The 20,316-nt window shown below is 44.6% G+C and overlaps 1 protein-coding gene across 1 annotated transcript in view; it reads right to left on the bottom strand.

Moving 5' to 3' along the window:
* EAF2 (ELL associated factor 2) overlaps nt 1-20,316 on the bottom strand; it is a 76,915-nt gene that overhangs the window by 26,923 nt on the left and 29,676 nt on the right. The window contains exon 4 of the mRNA XM_033944846.1: nt 6,756-6,898. Coding sequence (XP_033800737.1) covers nt 6,756-6,898 — 143 coding nt within the window. The remainder of the gene's footprint in view (nt 1-6,755; nt 6,899-20,316) is intronic.

The raw sequence follows: 20,316 nt of genomic DNA on the forward strand, positions 1-20,316 counted from the left end.
TGTGGTTTTCATTTGGACTTTTTTTTTCCCCCGAAAATGGTTTAAAAAGATAGACGAAGAGGACAAACACATTTAGGAAATGGCCATATTTGAAACAAATAGACTTTTTCTGGTTTGAAAATGGCCAAGTTATCTCCTGGATTGTTGGACGTTTTTCCCCAAAATGTCCAAAATTGGATTTAAACATCATATTGAAAATGCCTCTCCACATCACAGATCTAGCCAAAACTCTGCAAAGTTTAAATTAATTTAGTAACAGTTTATATAAAAACTTAAAAAAAAAAAAAAGAAAGGTCTTAAGAACTGAAAATTTACACCGACATCAAAATTACGGCATAACATTTTCACATTTGTTACCACAGAAATTTGCAATACAACTACCCATACTTTAAGAACTAATCTATACATTGCACACGGAATGTGCCAAGCAGATATGAACTCCACCCTCATGACAGCAGCATCTTTAAAAACCCAGCTGTTTAAAACGTGCATCAAGAAGCAAGAGGGAGATAATTAGGATTCACTATAGTCAGGAGTTAATTTATTTTTTTTACTGTAGCAAAAATATTTTAGAGTCATAAGTGTAAATGATCACTGTACAAGAAACTTCAGTAGCTAGATCTCTTTTCTGTATGTTAAACTTTTTACATGAAGCCTGTTGCTATGCACTTTGGACCAACAGGAAAGTCCCAGACGGTAATAACTTGATACAATGCTAAAAATCCCCCGATTCCAATTTAGAGTGGTGGGTTACAAGATAGTATTGCCAGAAAGGGCTGCAAGGCCTCTGTGTCTTAAACTAAATTGTTTAAATTTTGATAGATGTACCCTCAGTGCAAGAGTAAAAGCTATCAAAATGTAAACAATTTAGTTTAAAACACAGAGGTCTTGTGGTCCTTTCTGGCAATATTATCTTGTAACCCACTACTCTAAATTGGAATAGAGGAATTCTTAGCATTGTATCTATGCACTTTGGAGTGGGATTTTCCAACACCTTATGCATTACTTAGTATGCAAAGCTCAGTTTCTTACAGCTATACTACTACTGCTAATTATTTCTATAGCGCTACCAGAAGCACACAGCGCTGCACAGAGTCACAAAGAGTAAGAAAACAGTCCCTGCTTGAAAGAGCTTACAATCTAAACAAACAAGACAGACAAACAGGATGTCATGGATACAGGTAAGGGAAACGGTTAATCAGCTGACTGGGTTGGAGGGCATGGAGTAGGGTTAAAGATTGAAAGCTGGGTTGGAGGGCAGAGGGGAGTACAGGACAATCGAGCCATTGTGACATCACTGATGAGGTTGGCTTTTATTGGTGAAATGAGGCATTATGACATCACAAGCTCAGCTCTGCTTCCCAAAGACTGAAACTCTTCAGATTACTATGAATTATTTCCATAGCGCTATTAGACGTACATAGCACTGTACAGAATCAAAGAATACAGTCCCTGCTCGAAAGAGCTTACAATCTAAACAGCCAAGACAGACAAACAGGATGTCATGGATACAGTTAAGGGGAACGGTTAATCAGCTGACTGGGTTGGAGGGCGTGGAGTAGGGTTAAAGATTGAAAGCTATATCAAAAAGATGGGTTTTCAGTCTGCTTTTAAACAAGGAAGGGAAAGGGGATTGACGGACAAACTGGGTAATTTATTCCAAGCAAAGGGGGCAGCTAGATGAAAGGAACGTAGATTGTGGAGCAGAACTGCAAAACTCTGGGGTAATTCTCTGGTGTGCAAACATATGGAATGGGGCTTATATACTGCTTTTTTGTAGTTACACGTTGAAAGCAGCTTACATATATTCAGGTACTTATTTTGTGCCTGGGGCAGTGGAGGATTAAGTGATTTGCTCAACATCATAAGGATTTGATCCCACAACCTCAAGGTGCTGAGGCTTCAGCTCTACCACTAGGCAACTCCTCACCAAAATAAAAAAAAAAATTCCAGTAAGTTATAAAATGTTGCTTTAAATTACAACTTTCGTCCTATTATGTCTGAATCTATTTCATGTTTTTCCTCTTCCATTCTCATAGTCTAGTGTTTCTCAATTCAGTCCTGGAGTACCACCTTGCCAGTTTTTCAGGATATCCACAATGAATATGCATGAAAGAAATTTGCATATAATTGAGGCAATGTATGCATATTCATTGTAGATATCCTGAAAAAATGAATGCAAGGGGTTACTCCAGGACCAAGTTGAGAAACACTCATAGTCTACTCATTTTTATCACCACCTTTTCTTTCCTTTTTTTTTTTAATCAAACATAGAAACATGATGGCAAACTTCCACTATCTCCTCCTCTCCCTAAGAGATCCCACATGCCTGTCCCGTGCTATCCTGAATTCAGATACGGTCTTCATCTCTACCACCTCCATCAGGAGACTATTCTACGCATCTACTATTCTACGCATCTACCACCATTTTTGTGAAGAAGTATTTTTTTATATTACTCCTGAGCCTATCACTCTGTCCTCTCCGTCCGGAGATTTCCTTCATTTTTCTTACCTATACTTATACGTATCTTCCCTCTTCCAGCTCTCTCCCCTCTGATTTTCATTCCTAGGCTTTCATTCTCCTGACTTCCTCATTCTGCTGCAACCTTTAACCTATCACATCTCTTCCCTCCCTTTTCCCCATTTCCTTCCTTCCATCTCAACATCCCTGTTTCCCCCACAGCACTCCTCCCCTTTCACACTACTTGTTTCCCCTTCTCTCATTCTTGTATCATTTGTCCCTTAACATACACCCTTAATCCTTCCATCTCCCCAGAAGTTGCCTCTTACATTTTACCACCTCGACATCCTTCAACCTCTTTAGCACTAACCAGAGGCGCCTCACTTTCACAGTGAATTACAAAATATTTCTAAATCTAAAATGTTCAAAACACTGTAGAGGAAAAGGTATCATGACCAATTTTTTTGCACACAAGTCATTACTGTGCTATTTGCCACAATTAAGCAAATTCTTCACAGCTAATAAAACAAAAATCACCCCTACCCGGCACTTCCTCATATCTTTTAAATTGCTTAGAGAGAAGTGGCAGTGCAATTGCTCCTATACACTGTCTGATGCCTGCTCCAGAGGCCCCATCTGACGCAGTTTTCTTCAGGGCAGAACGGGTCAGAGAGGGGGGGTCTCTGGAGCAGGAAACATATTTACTTTGCTGCACTACTGCTGTTCTCTATGCAACTTGGAAGGTATAGAAGAGGTTGGGGAGAGGAGTGTGTACAATGTTGGACCCGGGAGGGGGGAGGATAAAGGGAGAGATATTGGAGTGAGGGCTGTGGGGACACTGTATATTAGAGAATGACACGGTGACAAAATTCATCACCGTTCCCGTCCCCGCGGGAAATAATCCCATGTCATTTTTTAGTGTCTATTTCAGCTTCAGTCCTTCTACACCAGCATTCTTCAAAGCAAAGCTTGAGGGTCAGTGGTTGTGGCCATTCATACTCCAATTCTTCCTTCTCTCCTTAAAGAATGACATGAAGATGGTTTACTGCAGTTATCCGCGGGGACAGAACGGTGATGAATTTTGTCACCGTGTCATTCTCTACTGTATATCTCTACTTGCTTTTGATATTGGTCTAATAGTTTAATTAATCACAGATAAAAAAAAATTTGAAATACAATATTATATATTTTTTTTAAATAAAAAAATGTTGAAATATGATCTATACCGGGGGTCGGCAACCTGCGGCTCCAGAGCCGCATGCGGCTCTTTTCCACCTTTGCTGCGGCTCCGGTAGTGTGTCACGCAGGCATGCAGCTTACAAGTCCGGCGTCGCGGCGGGAAATAGCCATGCTGAGCAGTGAGCTCAGCACATACACAGATGAAAGCCTTGCTTGCTGATTGGTCCGGCGGCCCCGCCCCGCCGTGCCGCCGGACCAATCAGCAAGCAAGGCTTTCATCTGTGTAGTGCTGAGCTCACTGCACAGCATGGCTATTTCCCGCCGCGACGCTGGACTTGTAAGGTGCACGCCTGAAAAAGAAATCATCCTGGCCAGGGTCGGTGTCATGCTCCGGAGATCTACAGCCTTCCTATCTCCCTCTCCCTTCTACCTGCTTCCGGCCACATCCCCTGCTCCGCGGCTCTCTTCGGCAACTCAGCAGCAGCGATCGACACAAGCTTCTGACGTCGGGGCCTACCCTCTGTGAGTCCCGCTTGTTTCAACTTCCTTTTTCCACAAAGGCGGGACTCGTAGAGGGAAGGCCTCGATGTCGGCAGCTTGTCTTGATCACCGCTGCTGACGAGTTGCTTAAGAGAGCCGCGGAGCAGGGGGGTTTGGCCAAGTGCAGGTAGAAGGGAAAGGGCCAGATGCAGGACTCGTGGGTGAGGGAACAGAAGAGAGAGAGAAAGAGAGAGGGGAGGAAACAAAAGGAAATATTTCATACTGGGCTGGGCCGGAGTGGAGGGAGGGTGGAAAGATTCTAGCTACAGGGTGCAGTAACAAAGGAAAAGGGGGGGAAAGCTGAAAATGGAGATAGTGACACAAAGAAGAGAAAGGGTAAGCAGGACCTACTGAATAAGGATAGAGATACAGAGGGGACATGAAGAGGAGGTGAAATAGAGACATAGAAGTAATGCTGAAAAAGTGTGTGGGGGGAGATAAAGACATTGAAAGGGCAAATGGTGAACATGGCGTAAAGATAAGGACAGAGACAAATGAAGATTCTGAAAAAGTGGTGAGATAGGGATATAGGTGAGATGGACACAAAGAAGGGTGATGCTGGAAAATAGGTGGAATGGTAATTCTGACAGACACAGAAGGGAAATGCTGGATCAAGGAGAGATGGGGCTCAGGCTGGATGGAATGAGGAGAAATGCCTTGTTGGCCCGGAACTTCCTCTCCTACGTCAGAATTGACGTCAGGGAGCAGGAATGCTGGTCAGCGCAACACTTCTGCAGGGAAAGCTTGGGACGGCGGTGGCTTGGGGGCTGTTCCCCGATTGCGGTGGCAGCAAACCGAGTGGCTTGGGGGACGGCACGGAGACAGAAAGAAGGGGGAACAGGGAGACAGAAAGAAAAAGTTGGGGGAGAGAATGAGGTCTGGAGGAGAGGAAACATACAGGAGGCTGAAAGAAAGGAAGAAAGATTGGATGCACAGTCAGAAGAAGAAAGTGCAACCAGAGACTCATGAAATCACCAAATAGCAAAGGTAGGAAAAATGATTTTATTTTCAATTTAGTGATCCTGTATATAGCATTAAGATAAGAAACAATATATGCAGTGTTAGATTTGTTTTATAATGGTTTTGCGGCTCCAAGTTTTTTTTTTCTTTTCGAAAACGGGTCCAAGTGGCTCTTTATGTCTTAAAGGTTGCAGACCCCTGATCTATACTGATCAGATAGCCATCACACATCAAATGGGTTTCTCAAGTTATATTGCATCTGAGGTGATAAATGCACACATATTCTGAAATGCTGATGGCTCATAACTGCTACTGACCTGAAACGTCTGTGCCACCATAGAAAGATTAGGTTCTTAGCTCGATAATCTTCTCTCTTGTAGATGTGTCTAGGGTTATGCATCTGAACTCACAAGTTGCTTGCAGAATACAACTCTGCCTCCTTCCCAGGGAGCTGTTCCTATCCCCTCAGTTTGTATAAAAACAATCAAGTAAAACTATAATGAAAGTCTCTTGATATAAGAAAGTTGACCCTGATCCCTCCACAAAAGGGGACTCAACCAGAATCAAAAGAACTTGTGCACTCAATAGTATCTCACAAGCGGCTGAGCTATCGCTTTTATTATTTAATCCACAAGCCTGCATACAGGACCTATAGGGACCCCTGAAGAAGACCTTAGTGTCAAAATACGGACCGTGTTGAGTCCAATGTTTGTAGCGGTTCAGGCCCTTGACATTTTTTGTGGATTTTATCTATTTTGTTTCAATAAAAGTCTTCATCTTGGACATCAACTCTCCACAAGTTCTTTTGTTTCTGAAACTATAATGAAAGACATAATCGGAAGGAGGGAAACGTGGAAAAAACACCAACACTACAATTCTGTTCTGCTCTGTAACAAGCATTACCAATTAACAACATAACATTTAAGTAACTGCTCAAAATAGATACCAAAATGTGTGCAAACTGCACTAATCTTCTATAGAGCTTGAAGCTACTTGCATTTCTGCTATCAAGCACAGACTTAAATTAGACACTATGCTCGTGTATTTCCCCTTTTTTTTTCTCCCTCTCAGCTCATCAGAGACAGAGAATTCTCCAAATCCTGACTGATCTTAATGCAGAACGCAGGGGACAGTCCCCGAGTTCCAAAAAATACAAAGGGGCTGATCCTGCTAGCAGCAGACTTCCACAGCATGAGTTTGTGTTTTCTCCCAGGTAAAGGTTCTAATAAGTGAGAACCTCTGGGCACCGAGCCTCCAACCGAACACTTAGAAAAAATGCCCAAAAATAATAAAACCGCAGAGCAGAAACACTTCTGAGCAACTTGCCTGCAAAATAGAAAACTGGAAGGGGCAGGAGCAGCTCCCTGGGAAGGAGGTGGAGTTGAAAAAGATGATTGACAGCATTCTGCAATCAGCTTGCGAGTTCAGATGCATAACCCTAGCACTTAGGAGCACAGTCACATTGCACTAGAATTCACTCTGTGGTGTGTGAAGATCTGCTTTGTACAATCATTGATTTGAAAAATATACTTGGTTGATAGGAAAATATTTTAATTTGATTTTATCAATCATTCAGAAATGGATATAGTTTCCAACTTAATTCACTGTAACTCACCTTTCTCAATGTCATCCATTGGAGCAACGGGAGATTTCTCTTTGGGTGGAGAAGTTTTGACATTATTCGGAGTCTTATTTGCATTTCGCATTAGCTGCTGCTGCTGTTCAATACGTGACTGAATCTTGCTGCTTCCTTCAGCTCTGAATCCAAGATTTAAATGATAACACAAAATTCTTAAGTTTGACTCAGTTTCAGCTCACTAATTCTGAACTGAATTGAAAACTGGACCATAACTCCCACAATCACAAAAAAATACCAACAGAATAAACCAAGAGAAAAAAAAAACTCTGAAAAACTTAAATATCTGCTCCTACTACAACGTCAATCTTAATTTTTTAAATTTTGATTAGTATTTTTTTAATTTTTTTTTTTTTTTTTTTAAAAACAACCCCCAGCTTTCATACTTTTGAAAAACAATTTCTTAAAGCAGCTACCTACCCACTGCACACCAAGAAGAAGAAGGAAAAAAAAAAAAAAAAAAGAGGTGAAGAAAAGAGGACCTCAATAGAAACCAAAGCAGCTTTCTAAAGAGTTACTTGCCATTACAGGTCCAAAAAATTTAACTTCAAGTTTATTAGGTTTTTATATACCGCCTATCAAGGTTATCTAAGCGGTTTTACAATCAAGTACTCAAGCATTTTCCCTCTCTGTCCTGGAGGGCTCACAATCTATCTAATGTACCTGGGGCTATGGAGGACTGAGTGACTTGCCCAGGATCACAAGGATAAGCACGGGGTTTGAACCCCCAACCTCAGGGTGCTGAGGCTGTAGCTCCAACCACTGTGCCACACACTCCTATTTTTAATAGTACAATTTCAAAATGTAATCTCTTATAACAAGTCAGCAGATTTGGGGAAAAAAAAAAAAAAAAAGCACTTAAAGTTGAAGAGCTTCCAGATGTGTGCAGTAAAAATACAGGAGCCAGAAACTTTCAAATCTCAAAAGAGGACAACACCGGCTGACATAATTATCATTTTCAGACAGACAATCATTCCCAACAAGGGCCTCTTGTTTCGACAATTATGGTTGTCTCAGAGGATGTATTCTTTTAGTGCTGCAAAAACGGCTCCAAGTGCAAGAGCAGCATAGAAGAATACCTCTCCTGAGGCAGCCATAATCCAAGTACTATCACAAAAATCTCTTCACATCTAGACACCAGCGGGTACTATCAAAAAGACACAAATACTACTACTGCAAAATAGCCAAGATTTCAAATGTTTTCTAAATTTGACAATACTTTCTTTCACATCTAATATTTTCTAATTGATTAACTCCATAAGCTAGGTTTACTATATTAAATTTTTAAGCTTTTCTGTATACTTCTCCCTCCGTATTCACGGTTTTATTACTTGCGACTTTGATTATTTGCGGTTTTTACCTTGCTGGCTCCTCCCCCCCAAAATGACATTATCCCAGTTTCACTCTGGATCTGGGATATATGCAAGCGGACAACATCAGAAGCACAAGACAACGGCTTCACCGGCTTGCTCCAAATTGCAAGCTCTGTCCCCTAAATCTCAGGGCTCAAACTTCTATTGCTGAACCCAAAACCCCAAGAACGAGGATAATTAGAGTACCGATGGGTATCTCTCTGGGATCTCCGCCGTGCATGTGTGTGGCTTACCCCTTCACTCCAGCCAAGGCGCATCAGTAAAGTTACTTTGTGCTCCGAGACGTCGCCACAGGAGCCGAGAAGTTACCAGTGCCCTGGAGGTGCTGCAAAGCAAAGAGGCAGTCCGCACCCCTCATTTCCCCCACCCTGGTCCCGCGCCCACAGCAATAAACTGTACTTTTCCCTGGACTTGCTGTCGGACGGCACGCTGTTACTCTTGCCTTTGGCGTAAAACAGCCTCCCTGGGAACAACCCCGTTACCATGGCGATGAACAGAGTACCTCTACTGATTGGCCAGCAGCCGTCCCTGGCACCACCCCCTTCGTTGTGGTAACCCACTTGATGGACAGATTTCTCCTGGAGCAGGGCTGAGGCACACGCAATAAACAGCACGGATCACAGAGGCGGGTGGCAAAGAGTGCAAAGCTGAGCAGAGGAGCAGGCTGAAACTTGCTCTGCTCCTTGACGTTCTCCGAGCACAGCACAGAATATAACATCTCCCAAGGTCCTTTTGCAGAAATAGATTAAGAGAATCTAGGCAAGTACATATTCTAAAAGAGGTCTCACCAAAAAGTCTTATACAGGGGCATCAATAACCTCCTTTTTCCTACTGGCCATACCTCTCCCTATGCAACCTAGCATCCTTCTAGCTTTTGCCATCACCTTTTCAACCTGTTTGGCCACCTTAAGATCATCACATACAATCACACCCAAGTCCCGCTCTTCTGTTGTGCACATAAGTTCTTCACCCCCTAAACTGTACCGTTCCCTTGGGTTTTTGTAGCCCAAATTGGTGTTGTACTACATGGAAGGTGTGGCTTCCTGGGATTTTAAGAACATAAGAATTGCCACTGCTGAGTCAGACCAGTGGTCCATCATGCCCAGCAGTCCACTCACGCGGCGGCCCTCTGGTCCAAGACCAGCACCCTAACTGAGACTAGCCCCACCAGCGCACGTTCCTGTTCAGCAGAAACTTGTCTAACTTTGTCTTGAATCCTTGGAGGGTGTTTTCCCCTATAACAGCCTCCGGAAGAGCGTTCCAGCTTTCTACCACTCTGGGTGAAGAAGAACTTCCTTACGTTTGTACGGAATCTATCCCCTTTCAACTTTAGAGAGTGCCCTCTCGTTCTCCCTACCTTGGAGAGGGTGAACAACCTGTCTTTATCTACTAAGTCTATTCCCTTCAGTACCTTGAATGTTTCAATCATGTCCCCTCTTAATCTCCTCTGTTTGAGGGAGAAGAGGCCCAGTTTCTCTAATCTTTCACTGTACGGTTATGTTTATAATTTTTGGTCAGCTATTATGTATTTGGCATTTGTGGTCTGTGTGTGTAACAGAGGTATTCTGTTAGGATGAATTTTCTATGTAGTATTCAGTTTTCCTGATTTTTTTTTTTTTTTTGGGGGGGGGGGACGGGTGAGGAGACGGGTTTTGTTGATCTATTTTCTGTATTTGTGATTTATAAAATGACAGTTGTACAGAATATTGTTTCTTTTTTTCAATAACTATTCAAGGCTTGTGTGGATGGGATCAGACAGCTCGAAGGGACAGGGATAAGGACAATTTTTTTCCCTGCATCATTCTCTAAACAAAGCACCTCTCTCTATGCTTTTTCTTTTGCACTGTATGTTTAGTCGTTATCCAACTCCTTGAAAATACACTATGGGGTTCTTTTATCAAGCTGCGGTAGGGGTTTAATGCGTGTAATACCACGCGTTAAACCGCCTGCCGCGCTAGCTGCTAACGCCTGCATTGAGCAGGCGTTAGTTTTTTAGCCGGCCGCGGGGGTTAGCGTGTGATGAAATGTCCGACGCGCTAACCCCGCTAGTGCGGCTTGATAAAAGGAGCCCTTAGCTTCCCCTAAAGCAGTGCTTCACAAACTGGTCCTGGGGTGCTCTCAAGTCACTCTTGTTTTCAGAATATCCACAATGAACAAATGCACAAGATTGCATGTGCTGCATCTAAGGCACACAAATCTAAACTCTCGTTCAGTGGCATAGAAACACAGAACATGACGGCAAAAAAGGGCCACAGCCCATCTAGTCTGCCCACACTAATGGCCCACCCCCTAATGGCCACCCACTAATGGCCCACCTACCTCCATGAAGAAATTCCACATGCCAATCCCATCTTTTCTTAAAGTCTGGCACGCTGCTGGCCTCAATTACCTGTTGTGGAAGATTATTCCAGCGATCAACCACCTTTTCGGTGAAGAAATATTTTTTGGTGTCGCCATGAAATTTCCCACCCCTGATTTTCAACGGATGCCGTCTTGTTGCCGTGGGTCCTTTAAGGAAAAAGAGATCCTCTTCCACCTCGATACGACCCGTGACATATTTGAACGTCTCGATCATGTCTCCCCTCTCTATGCGTTCCTCGAGTGAGTACAGCTGCAACTTACCCAGTCGTTCCTCATATGGGAGATCCTTGAGTCCCGAGACCATCCTGGTGGCCATTCGCTGAACCGACTCAACTCTCCGCACATCTTTTTGATAATGCGGCCTCCAGAATTGTACACAGTATTCCAGATGGGGTCTCACCATGGATCTGTACAACGGCATTATGACCTCAGGCTTACGGCTGACGAAACTTCTACGGATACAACCCATCATTTATCTAGCCTTGGATGAAGCTTTCTCCACTTGATTGGCAGTCTTCATGTCCTCGCTAATGATCACCCCCAAGTCACGTTCTGCTACAGTCCTTACTAGGATCTCACCATTTAGGGTGTAAGTCCTGCATAGATTTTTGCCGCCAAGGTGCATGACCTTGCATTTTTTGGCATTGAAACTTAGTTGCCAAATCTTTGACCAATGCTCCAGCAGGAGTAGGTCCTGCGTCATACTGTCGGGTATTGAGCTTTTGTCGGGCACTGTGCTTTCATCTGTTGTGCAGTTGCCTACCATGTTGCATAGTTTGGCGTCATCGGCGAATAATGTAATTTTACCTCGAAGCCCCTCAGCCAAGTCTCTTACGAAGATGTTAAATAGGATTGGGGCCAAGACCGAGCCCAGCGGCACTCCTCTGATCACCTCTGTCGTATCGGAGAGGGTACCGTTTACCACTACCCTCTGAAGTCTACCTCTAAGCCAGTCACTAACCCATGTGGTTAATGTTTCACCCAGTCCCATCGAGCCCATCTTGCTCAATAACCTGCAGTGTGGGATGCTATCAAACGCTTTGCTGAAGTCCAAGTACACGATGTCCAGGAATTCCCCTATATCCAGCTTTCTTGTTACCCAGTCAAAGAAGCTGATCAGATTCGATGCCCTTTGTAAAACCATGTTGATGGGGATCTCGTAGATTCTCCTCGTTCAGGATCGTATCCAATTGGTGTTTGATTAGTGTTTCCATAAGTTTACTCACTATCGATGTGAGACTCACTGGTCTATAATTCTCAGCCTCCGTCCTGCATCCCTTTTTGTGGAGTGGAATGACGTTAGCCATTTTCCAATCCAATGGGACTCTTCCTGTACTTAGGGAAAGATTGAAGAGCGCGGATAACGTTTCTGCCAGGACGTCACTCAACTCCCTGAGCACCCTGGGGTGTAGTTTGTCCGGTCCCATAGCTTTGTTCACCTTGAGTCTTGATAACTCCTCGTAGACACTGCTGGGCGTAAACTCGAAATTTCAAAACAGGTCTTCCGAGTTTTCCCTCATCGGCAGCTGAGGGCCGGATCCCAGTGCCTTGCAAGTGAAGACCGAGCAGAAGTTTTCATTTAAAAGTTTGGCTTTGTCGGAGTCCGATTCTACATAGTTCCCGTCGGGTTTCCTAAGGCATACTATCCCATCTGTATTTCTTTTTCTGTCAGGGTGAGGGTGAGAGATGCCCAGGCTGATGGCACCCCTCCACTGCCCTCTTCACGAGCCCCCCCCCCCCCCACCTCCACATGCTCCTTCCCCACTCCTTCCCCTGGTACCTCTGTAAAGTTTCTGGCACTAGCAGCAACCTCCAAGCTGCTGTCATGACAGCATTGGCTCTTCCTCTGATGTCACTTTCTAGCGGCAGGTTCAGGAAGTGACATCAGAAAAAGAGCCGATGCTGGCACGACAGTAGGATGGAGGTTGTTGCTTATGCCAGGAACGATACAGAGGAAAGGAAGCGGTGAGCACACGCAGCAGTGGGGAGAACGATGGGTGCCTGTGCCCTCACCAAGATGGCACCCTGGGCAGATTGCCCCTCCCCTTAATATACCACTGCTCTCATGTGTTAAGTTATGCTAATCAGGTTTTCTATTCCATCTTTACCTAGTCAGTTCAAGGTCGGATTACATTACAAGAGGTTGGGTCAGTTAATGAGGAAGTTACAACGGACAGTTTGACATGGACATTCAACAGAATGGATGTGCTTATTCATTGTGGATCTCTTGAAAACCAGACTGGCTAGGGAATAGTGGTGCCAATGAAAAAATGCACCGACTCTTAAATCCTGCAAACCACTTCTTAAGCAGTCATTTTGAAACTAAATACATTTCTCACATCTATTACTTTGCCAACATATTTCTGTATTTATATCCTTTTGCTAAGTTTAAAAAGCAAAAGGAGAAGGTGGATTTGCATGAAAGATATAAATTGCACTTCTGAAATAAACAGCTGCACTCCATATTGTTTCAGGTGGTGGAATATGATAACAGAAAAATGAAGGCAGATAGGCCATATGGGTATTATCTAGTCTGCCTATCCATGCCATTGCTGCTTGCTTTTCCAAATTTGTTCAAGGCACGTTAAAATTGTATGACCTCCCTAGAGGGTAAGGAACCTACCTGCATACAGCACCTGAGACTAAGGGCCTCATTCACTTAACTTTTGTTAATGAGATGTAGGGCTCCTTTTACAAAGCCGCACTAAATTGCCGTACGCGCTAGCTGCTACCGCCTCCTTTGGAGCAGGCGGTAGATTTCCAGCTAGCACGCGCGAGCTAATCCGGTGCATGCGTTAAAACCACTAGCGCGGCTTTGTAAAAGGAGTCCTTAATGTACATACCACACAAATCCTACTGCTCTCAACCAGGCTTAACTACACTCATGTATACATTAATGTGCATAAAGAAGTTCTTACCTTTATTTCTGTATAATTTCTTGGGTGTGTATGGCACAGTGGTTAAAGCTACAGCCTCAGCACCCTAGGGTTGTGGGTTCAAACCCACGCTGCTCCTTGTGACCCTGGGCAAGTCACTTAAGAACATAAGCAGTGCCTCTGCTGGGTCAGACCAGAGGTCCATCGTGCCCAGCAGTCCACTCACGCGGTGGCCCATCAGGTCCAGGACCTGTATAGTAATCCTCGAGAGCCGTATTCCTGTCGGGTTTCCAGGATTTCCCCAATGAATCTGCATGAGATCTATTGCATGCACTGCTTTCAATGCATATTCATTAGGAAAATCCTGGAAACCCGACTGGAATACGGCTCTCGAGGACCGGAGTTCCCTACCCCTGCTCTATCTATACCCTTCTAGCCCCTTTTCCTTCAGGAAATCATCTAATCCCTTCTTGAACCCCAATACCATACTCTGTGCTATCACACCCTCCGGAAGTGTATTCCAGGTGTCCACCACCCTTTGGGTGAAGAAGAACTTCCTAGCATTGGTTCTGAATCTGCCCCCTCTTAATTTTTCCGAATGCCCTCTCGTTCTTGTAGTTTTCAAACGTTTGAGGAATCTGTCCCTCTCCACTTTCTCTATGCCCTTCATGATCTTGTAAGTCTCTATCATGTCCCCTCTAAGCCTCCGCTTTCCCCACCATTGCCCCAGGTACATTAGGTAGAGTGTGAGCCTGCTGGGACAGATAGGGAAAATGCTTTGAATACCTGAATGTAAACCACTTAGGCTATAAAAGTGGTATATAAATACTAAAATAAATAAATACATACCTGGGGCTGCTCCTTGTAACCCTGGGCAAGTCACTTAGTTTTGGGGTTTTTTGTTTTGTTTTTTATTGCCAGATGCAGTGTATTAGCTCCAATGCTCATAGGAATTCTATGAGTGTCGGAGCTTTTACCACTGCAGCTGGCAATAAAACCTAACGTGACTTCATAAAAACAGGTGTCAATCCTCCATTGCCCCAAGTATATTAGGTAGACTGTGAGCCCACCGGGATAGATCGGATAAAATGCTTAAGTACATGAATGTAAAAACCACTTAGTTATAGACTGCCTATCATGGAGGTTGTCTAACTAATGAATTTGGAAACTTAAGCAAGCTGCCCGGGATTACTAGGAGCATCAGGGGAGATTTTTATTTTTTTTTTTTTTGGGGGGGGAAGGAGGATCTTGCACCCCAGAGTAGAGAATGACATGGGGGGGAAAAGCACAGTTACTTACCGTAACAGTTGTTATCCAGGGACAGCAGGCAGATATTCCCACACATGGGTGACGTCACCGACGGAGCCCCGCAGCGGACAGCCTCGAAAGCAAACTTGCTTGAAGATCTCGAACTTTCGAGCACTGCACCGCGCCTGCGCGCGTGCCTTCCCGCCCGAACTAGGGGGCGCATCTCCTGAGAGGATCCTCAGTTCAGATACCTAGCCAAGAAGCCAACCAGGGGAGGTGGGAGGGTTGTGGGAATATCTGCCTGCTGTCCCTGGATAACAACTGTTACGGTAAGTAACTGTGCTTTATCCCAGGACAAGCAGGCAGCATATTCCCACACATGGGTGACCTCCAAGCTAAGTAAAAAGGGATGGAGGGAAGTTGGCAATTTACGAAAAAAGATTTTGCAAAACAGATTGGCCAAAATGGCCATCCCTCCTGGATAAGGTATCCAGACAATAATGAGAGGTGAAAGTATGAACCGAGGACCAAGTGGCAGCCTTGCAGATTTCCTCAATAGGAGTTGATCGGAGGAAAGCTACAGATGCCGCCATAGCTCTAACTTTGTGGCCCGTCACTCGACCTTGCAGAGGAAGACCAGCCTGAGCATAGCAGAAAGAAATGCAAGCGGCCATCCAGTTGGAAATGGTACGCTTTGATATAGGACGACCCAACCTGTTCGGATCAAAAGATATGAAAAGTTGAGGAGATGTTCTGTGAAGCTGAGTGCGCTGGAGGTAGAAAGCCAAAGCACGTTTACAGTCCAAGGTATGAAGAGCCGCCTCTCCTGGATGAGAATGAGGCTTTGGAAAAAATACAGGCAGAACAATAGACTGATTGATATGAAATTCTGAAACAACTTTAGGCAAGAATTTAGGATGAGTACGGAGAACAACCTTGTCATGATGAAAAACTGTGAAAGGTGGATCAGCCACGAGCGCTTGTAACTCACTGACACGTCGAGCAGAAGTGAGGGCGATCAGGAAAACAGCTTTCCAAGTGAGATATTTGAGATGAGCTTTGTCAAGTGGTTCAAAAGGAGATTTCATCAGTTGAGCTAAAACAACGTTGAGATCCCAAACCACAGGAGGTGGTTTAAGAGGAGGATGGAGATTGAGAAGTCCTTTCATAAAACGAGAAATCATAGGATGTGCAGAAAGGGGTTTTCCATCCAAGGGCTGATGAAAAGCAGCTATAGCACTAAGGTGGACTCGGATAGATGTAGTCTGAAGTCCAGACTGTGACAAATGAAGTAAATAGTCCAGAACTGATGTCAAGGAAGCAGATCTGGGAAGTAAATTACGTGTAGAACACCAAGCAGAGAATCTTGTCCATTTTTGACCATAACATTGTCTAGTTGATGGTTTTCTGGAAGCAAGTAAAATATCTTGAACAGACGGAGAAAATTGAGAAAAGTCTGTTATATAGAAAGGTACCAAGCTGTCAAATGTAGAGACTGTAGATTGGGATGAAGCAAAGATCCTTGATTCTGCGTGAGTAGAGAAGGAAATATTGGAAGAAGTAGAGGCTCCCTGGTGCTGAGTTGAAGTAGAAGGGAGAACCAAGGTTGCCGGGGCCACCGAGGAGCTATTAGAATCATGGTGGCCCGGTCTGATTTCAACTTGACTAGAGTCTTGAGAATCAGAGGAAACGGAGGAAAAGCATAAAGGAATTGATTCCTCCAGTCCAGTAGAAACGCATCCGCTTCGAGACGCTGAGGAGTATAGATGCGGGAGCAAAATTGAGGCAGTTTGAAGTTGAGAGGAGACGCAAACAGATCTATCTGTGGAGTCCCCCAACGAGCAAAAATTTGGCGAAGAGTAGGAGAATTGATTGTCCATTCGTGAGGTTGTAGAAGACGACTCAATTTGTCCGCCAAACAATTTTGTTGACCCTGAATATAAACTGCTCTGAGAAAGATGTTGTGAAGAATCGCCCAATGCCACAATTTCAGAGCTTCTTGACAGAGGGAGTGAGATCCCGTCCCTCCCTGTTTGTTGACATAATACATGGCTACTTGGTTGTCGGTACGTACTAGAATCACCATGTCGTGAAGTAGATGCTGAAAAGCTTTGAGAGCATAGAATATCGCTCTGAGTTCCAACAGATTTATAGGATACCTCCGGTCTGCTTGGGTCCAGAGCCCTTGAGTGCAAAGACCGTCCACATGAGCTCCCCATGCATACATTGACGAGTCGGTTGTGAGGACCTTCTGATGAGGAAGAGGGTAAAACAGGAAACCTCTTGAAAGATTCAAAGAGAGCATCCACCAGCGGAGAGACTTCTTTAATGAAGGCGTGATGGAAATCAGTTGAGTTGGTGGATCCACTGATTGTTGCCATTGAGATGCCAGTGTCCATTGAGGAATGCGAAGGTGAAGTCTGGCAAAAGGAACCACATGAACTGTAGAAGCCATGTGACCGAGCAGAACCATCATTTTCCTTGCTGGAACAGAGGAAAGTTGGCAGAATTGTTGAGACAGTTGAAGGAGTGCATCCTGACGTGGTTGTGGAAGATATGCTCTCAGATTGATAGTGTCCAGAGTAGCTCCTATGAACTGGAGGGACTGAGAAGGAGTCAGCTGAGATTTGGGAAAATTGATGTGAAATCCCAAACTTTGCAGAAAAAGAATAGTCTGTTGGGTCGCTGCAATAACCTCTGAAACAGAGGGAGCCTTGATGAGCCAGTCGTCTAGGTATGGAAATACTTGAAGACCCTGGTTGCGAAGAGCTGCAGCTACAACTACTAGACATTTGGTGAAAACTCTGGGAGAAGAAGCCAGTCCGAAGGGGAGAACTCTGTACTGAAGATGAAGATTTCCTACCTGGAATCTGAGATACTTGCGAAAGGCTGGATGAATAGGGATATGAGTATAGGCCTCTTTGAGATCGAGAGAGCACATCCAATCCCCTTGCTCCATCAAGGAATATAGAGTTGGCAGAGTGAGCATTCGAAATTTCTCTTTGACTAGATATTTGTTGAGAGCTCTGAGATCCAAAATCGGTCGCAAATCCCCCGTCTTTTTGGGAACTAGAAAATAACGGGAATAAAATCCCAAGTTCCTTTGTGGAAGAGGAACTTCCTCCACTGCTCGCAGGAGAAGAAGAGCTCGAGCTTCCTGAAGAAGGAGGGGAAGATGCGACTGATTTGAAAGACACTCTCTTGGATGGCGATCTGGAGGTACCTGAAGGAGTCGAAGAGAGTATCCCTCTCGTATGATGGTAAGTACCCAGAGGTCTGAAGTAATGAGCTCCCATTGGTGATAAAAAGTGGACAGGCGACCCCCTATGGGGAGGGGAGAATTTGGAAATAGAGAAATTTGAATGCTCAGGTCGAGATTGTCAAAAAGACTGAGCAGGCTTGGTGGCAGCAGGGGTCTGAGATTTTTGTTGCCTTTGTTGTGGAGGAGGCCGACGAGCAGGAGGTCTAGAAAAAGCAGGAGTTGTTTTCTGCGGATAGCGACGTGGAGTTTGTTTGAAACCTCTAGTTGGTACAGGTTTAGGTTTTGGACGAATGAGGGAAGCAAAAGAGCGCTCATGTTCTGAAAGTCGCTTTGTAGCCGCCTCAATAGAGTCATCAAATAACTCATTTCCTTGACAAGGAAGATTAGCCAATCTATCCTGAAGGTTAGGATCCATGTCCACTATCCGTAACCATGCTAACCTACGCATGGCTACAGCAAATGCCGACACTCTAGACGAGAGTTCAAAGGCATCATAGGAAGCTTGCAGCATGAAGAGTCTCAACTGAGAAAGAGTCTTAAGGATATTTTTAAATTCTGAAAGGCGATTGGTAGAGATGTCCGGGTAAAATGAAGATAAAATCTTTAAAAAATGGTTGAAGTAGGACGTAAATATGTAATTATAATTAAGAACTCTATTTGCCATCATAGAGTTCTGGTATAAACGACGTCCAAACTTATCCATGGTACGGCCTTCCCTACCAGGAGGAACCGAAGCATAGATTTTGGAGGGATGAGCTTTCTTCAATGATGATTCTACAACCAGAGATTGATGAGAAAGTTGAGATTTTTCATATCCTTTACATGGGACCGTTCTATAACGAGATTCTAATTTGGATGGGATAGCAGTGATAGAATAAGGAGTTTCCATATTGCGGGTGAAGGTCTGCTGCAGAACAGGAGTCATAGGTAATCTGAGTGACTCTTTTGGTGGATGGGGAAGCTCCATATCCGCTAAGTATTCAGGAGTATATTTTGAGTCTGAATGAAGGTCTATTTTGAGAGCTTGGCCCATGTCAAAAATAAATTTGGCAAAAGAAATTGATTTTGGATCAGATGTTTCCTCAGGAGAACCACTGCGAGATTTATGTTGAACTGAGTAGGATGGAGAAGCCTCTCTAGAGTATGGTGAAAGGTCTGATTCCAGACGCAGAGTGACCGAAGAAGCTGCACTGTGAGTTGGAGTCAGAGAATGTTTTCTTTTCAAACTCCTGGAAGGAGAAGTAACCGGTGTACGTGTTACAGAATGAGTCGAGGTATGTGAAGGACTGTCTCGACGGACTGGCTTCGACGGTGTTCTGGATCGAGAAGGGCTTCGAGTCGAGGCTCGATGATGTCGAGATCCATGCTTCGACTTCGAAGAACGAGGTAAAGAAGCCTCGGTATCCAAATTCGAAGACTCTCTCCGAAGCTTGGAAGGAATAGGTCTTGAATGCTTCGATCGATGCTTCGGAGGAGGTGAGCCCGGAGAAGACTCTGATGAAGAAATGTTCTTCGGTGTCCGGGATCGGCCTCGGGAGACTGGAAGCTCTGGTTGAGTGACAGGCTGATCAGTCCGAGGCAAGGTCGAGGACGGGACCAATTGAGCCACTAAGGAGGAAATCTGAGTGGTGAGGATAGATTTCAACATGTCCTCTAGCATTGGCACCGAGACAGAAGATTCTGACCTCGTAGGTGCAGCAGTACGCTCCGAAGAGGGCGACCTCGAAGGTGAGTATTCCCTTATCTTGGAGGTACGCTTCGAAGGTGGACGTGCCGAGGACTCTGGTGGCTTCTTGGATATGGCACCTGAAAGAGAACTCGGAGACTTCGTGGATGGCGTCGTCTTCGAGGCAACCGAAGCAGAATAGGTCGAGGCCTTCGAGACCGAAACTCCAGCCGGAGTCTGAGTCGAGGCCTTCGAGACCACAGGTGTCGAGGTCGTCGGAGTCGAAGCCTTCGAGACCGGAGCAGCCGCTACGGTCGAGGCCGGATCCGAAGATTGCTCCATGCCGAAAAGTTGAAAAAATTGAGCACAACGTCTCCGAAAGGCCCGTGGAGTAAGGGTGAAACAGCGATGACAATCTTCTGGGGAATGAGAAGAACCCAGGCACTGTAAACAACGGCAGTGGGGATCGGTGACAGAAATCACCCGATTACACTGTCGACAACGTTTAAACCCGGTAAGAGGCCGGGACATGGAAAAAATAAAGTCCGTGTCGAACGAAGGAGCCTAGGCCTAGGCCCAAAGCTCGACGACCGAACAAAAAAAGAAAAACAATATATATATATATATATTTTTTTTATATTTTTACCAAAGGGAAAAAGAAAGTAAATAAAACAAGCACAGCGACCGTACTAAAAATAAGAAACAGCCGCGGTGATGAGAAGGCAATGCTGCAGAGAAAGAAAACGTGTCTTCT

The sequence above is a fragment of the Geotrypetes seraphini genome, chromosome 5 (assembly GCF_902459505.1).
Source record: "Geotrypetes seraphini chromosome 5, aGeoSer1.1, whole genome shotgun sequence".
Taxonomy (NCBI): domain Eukaryota; kingdom Metazoa; phylum Chordata; class Amphibia; order Gymnophiona; family Dermophiidae; genus Geotrypetes; species Geotrypetes seraphini.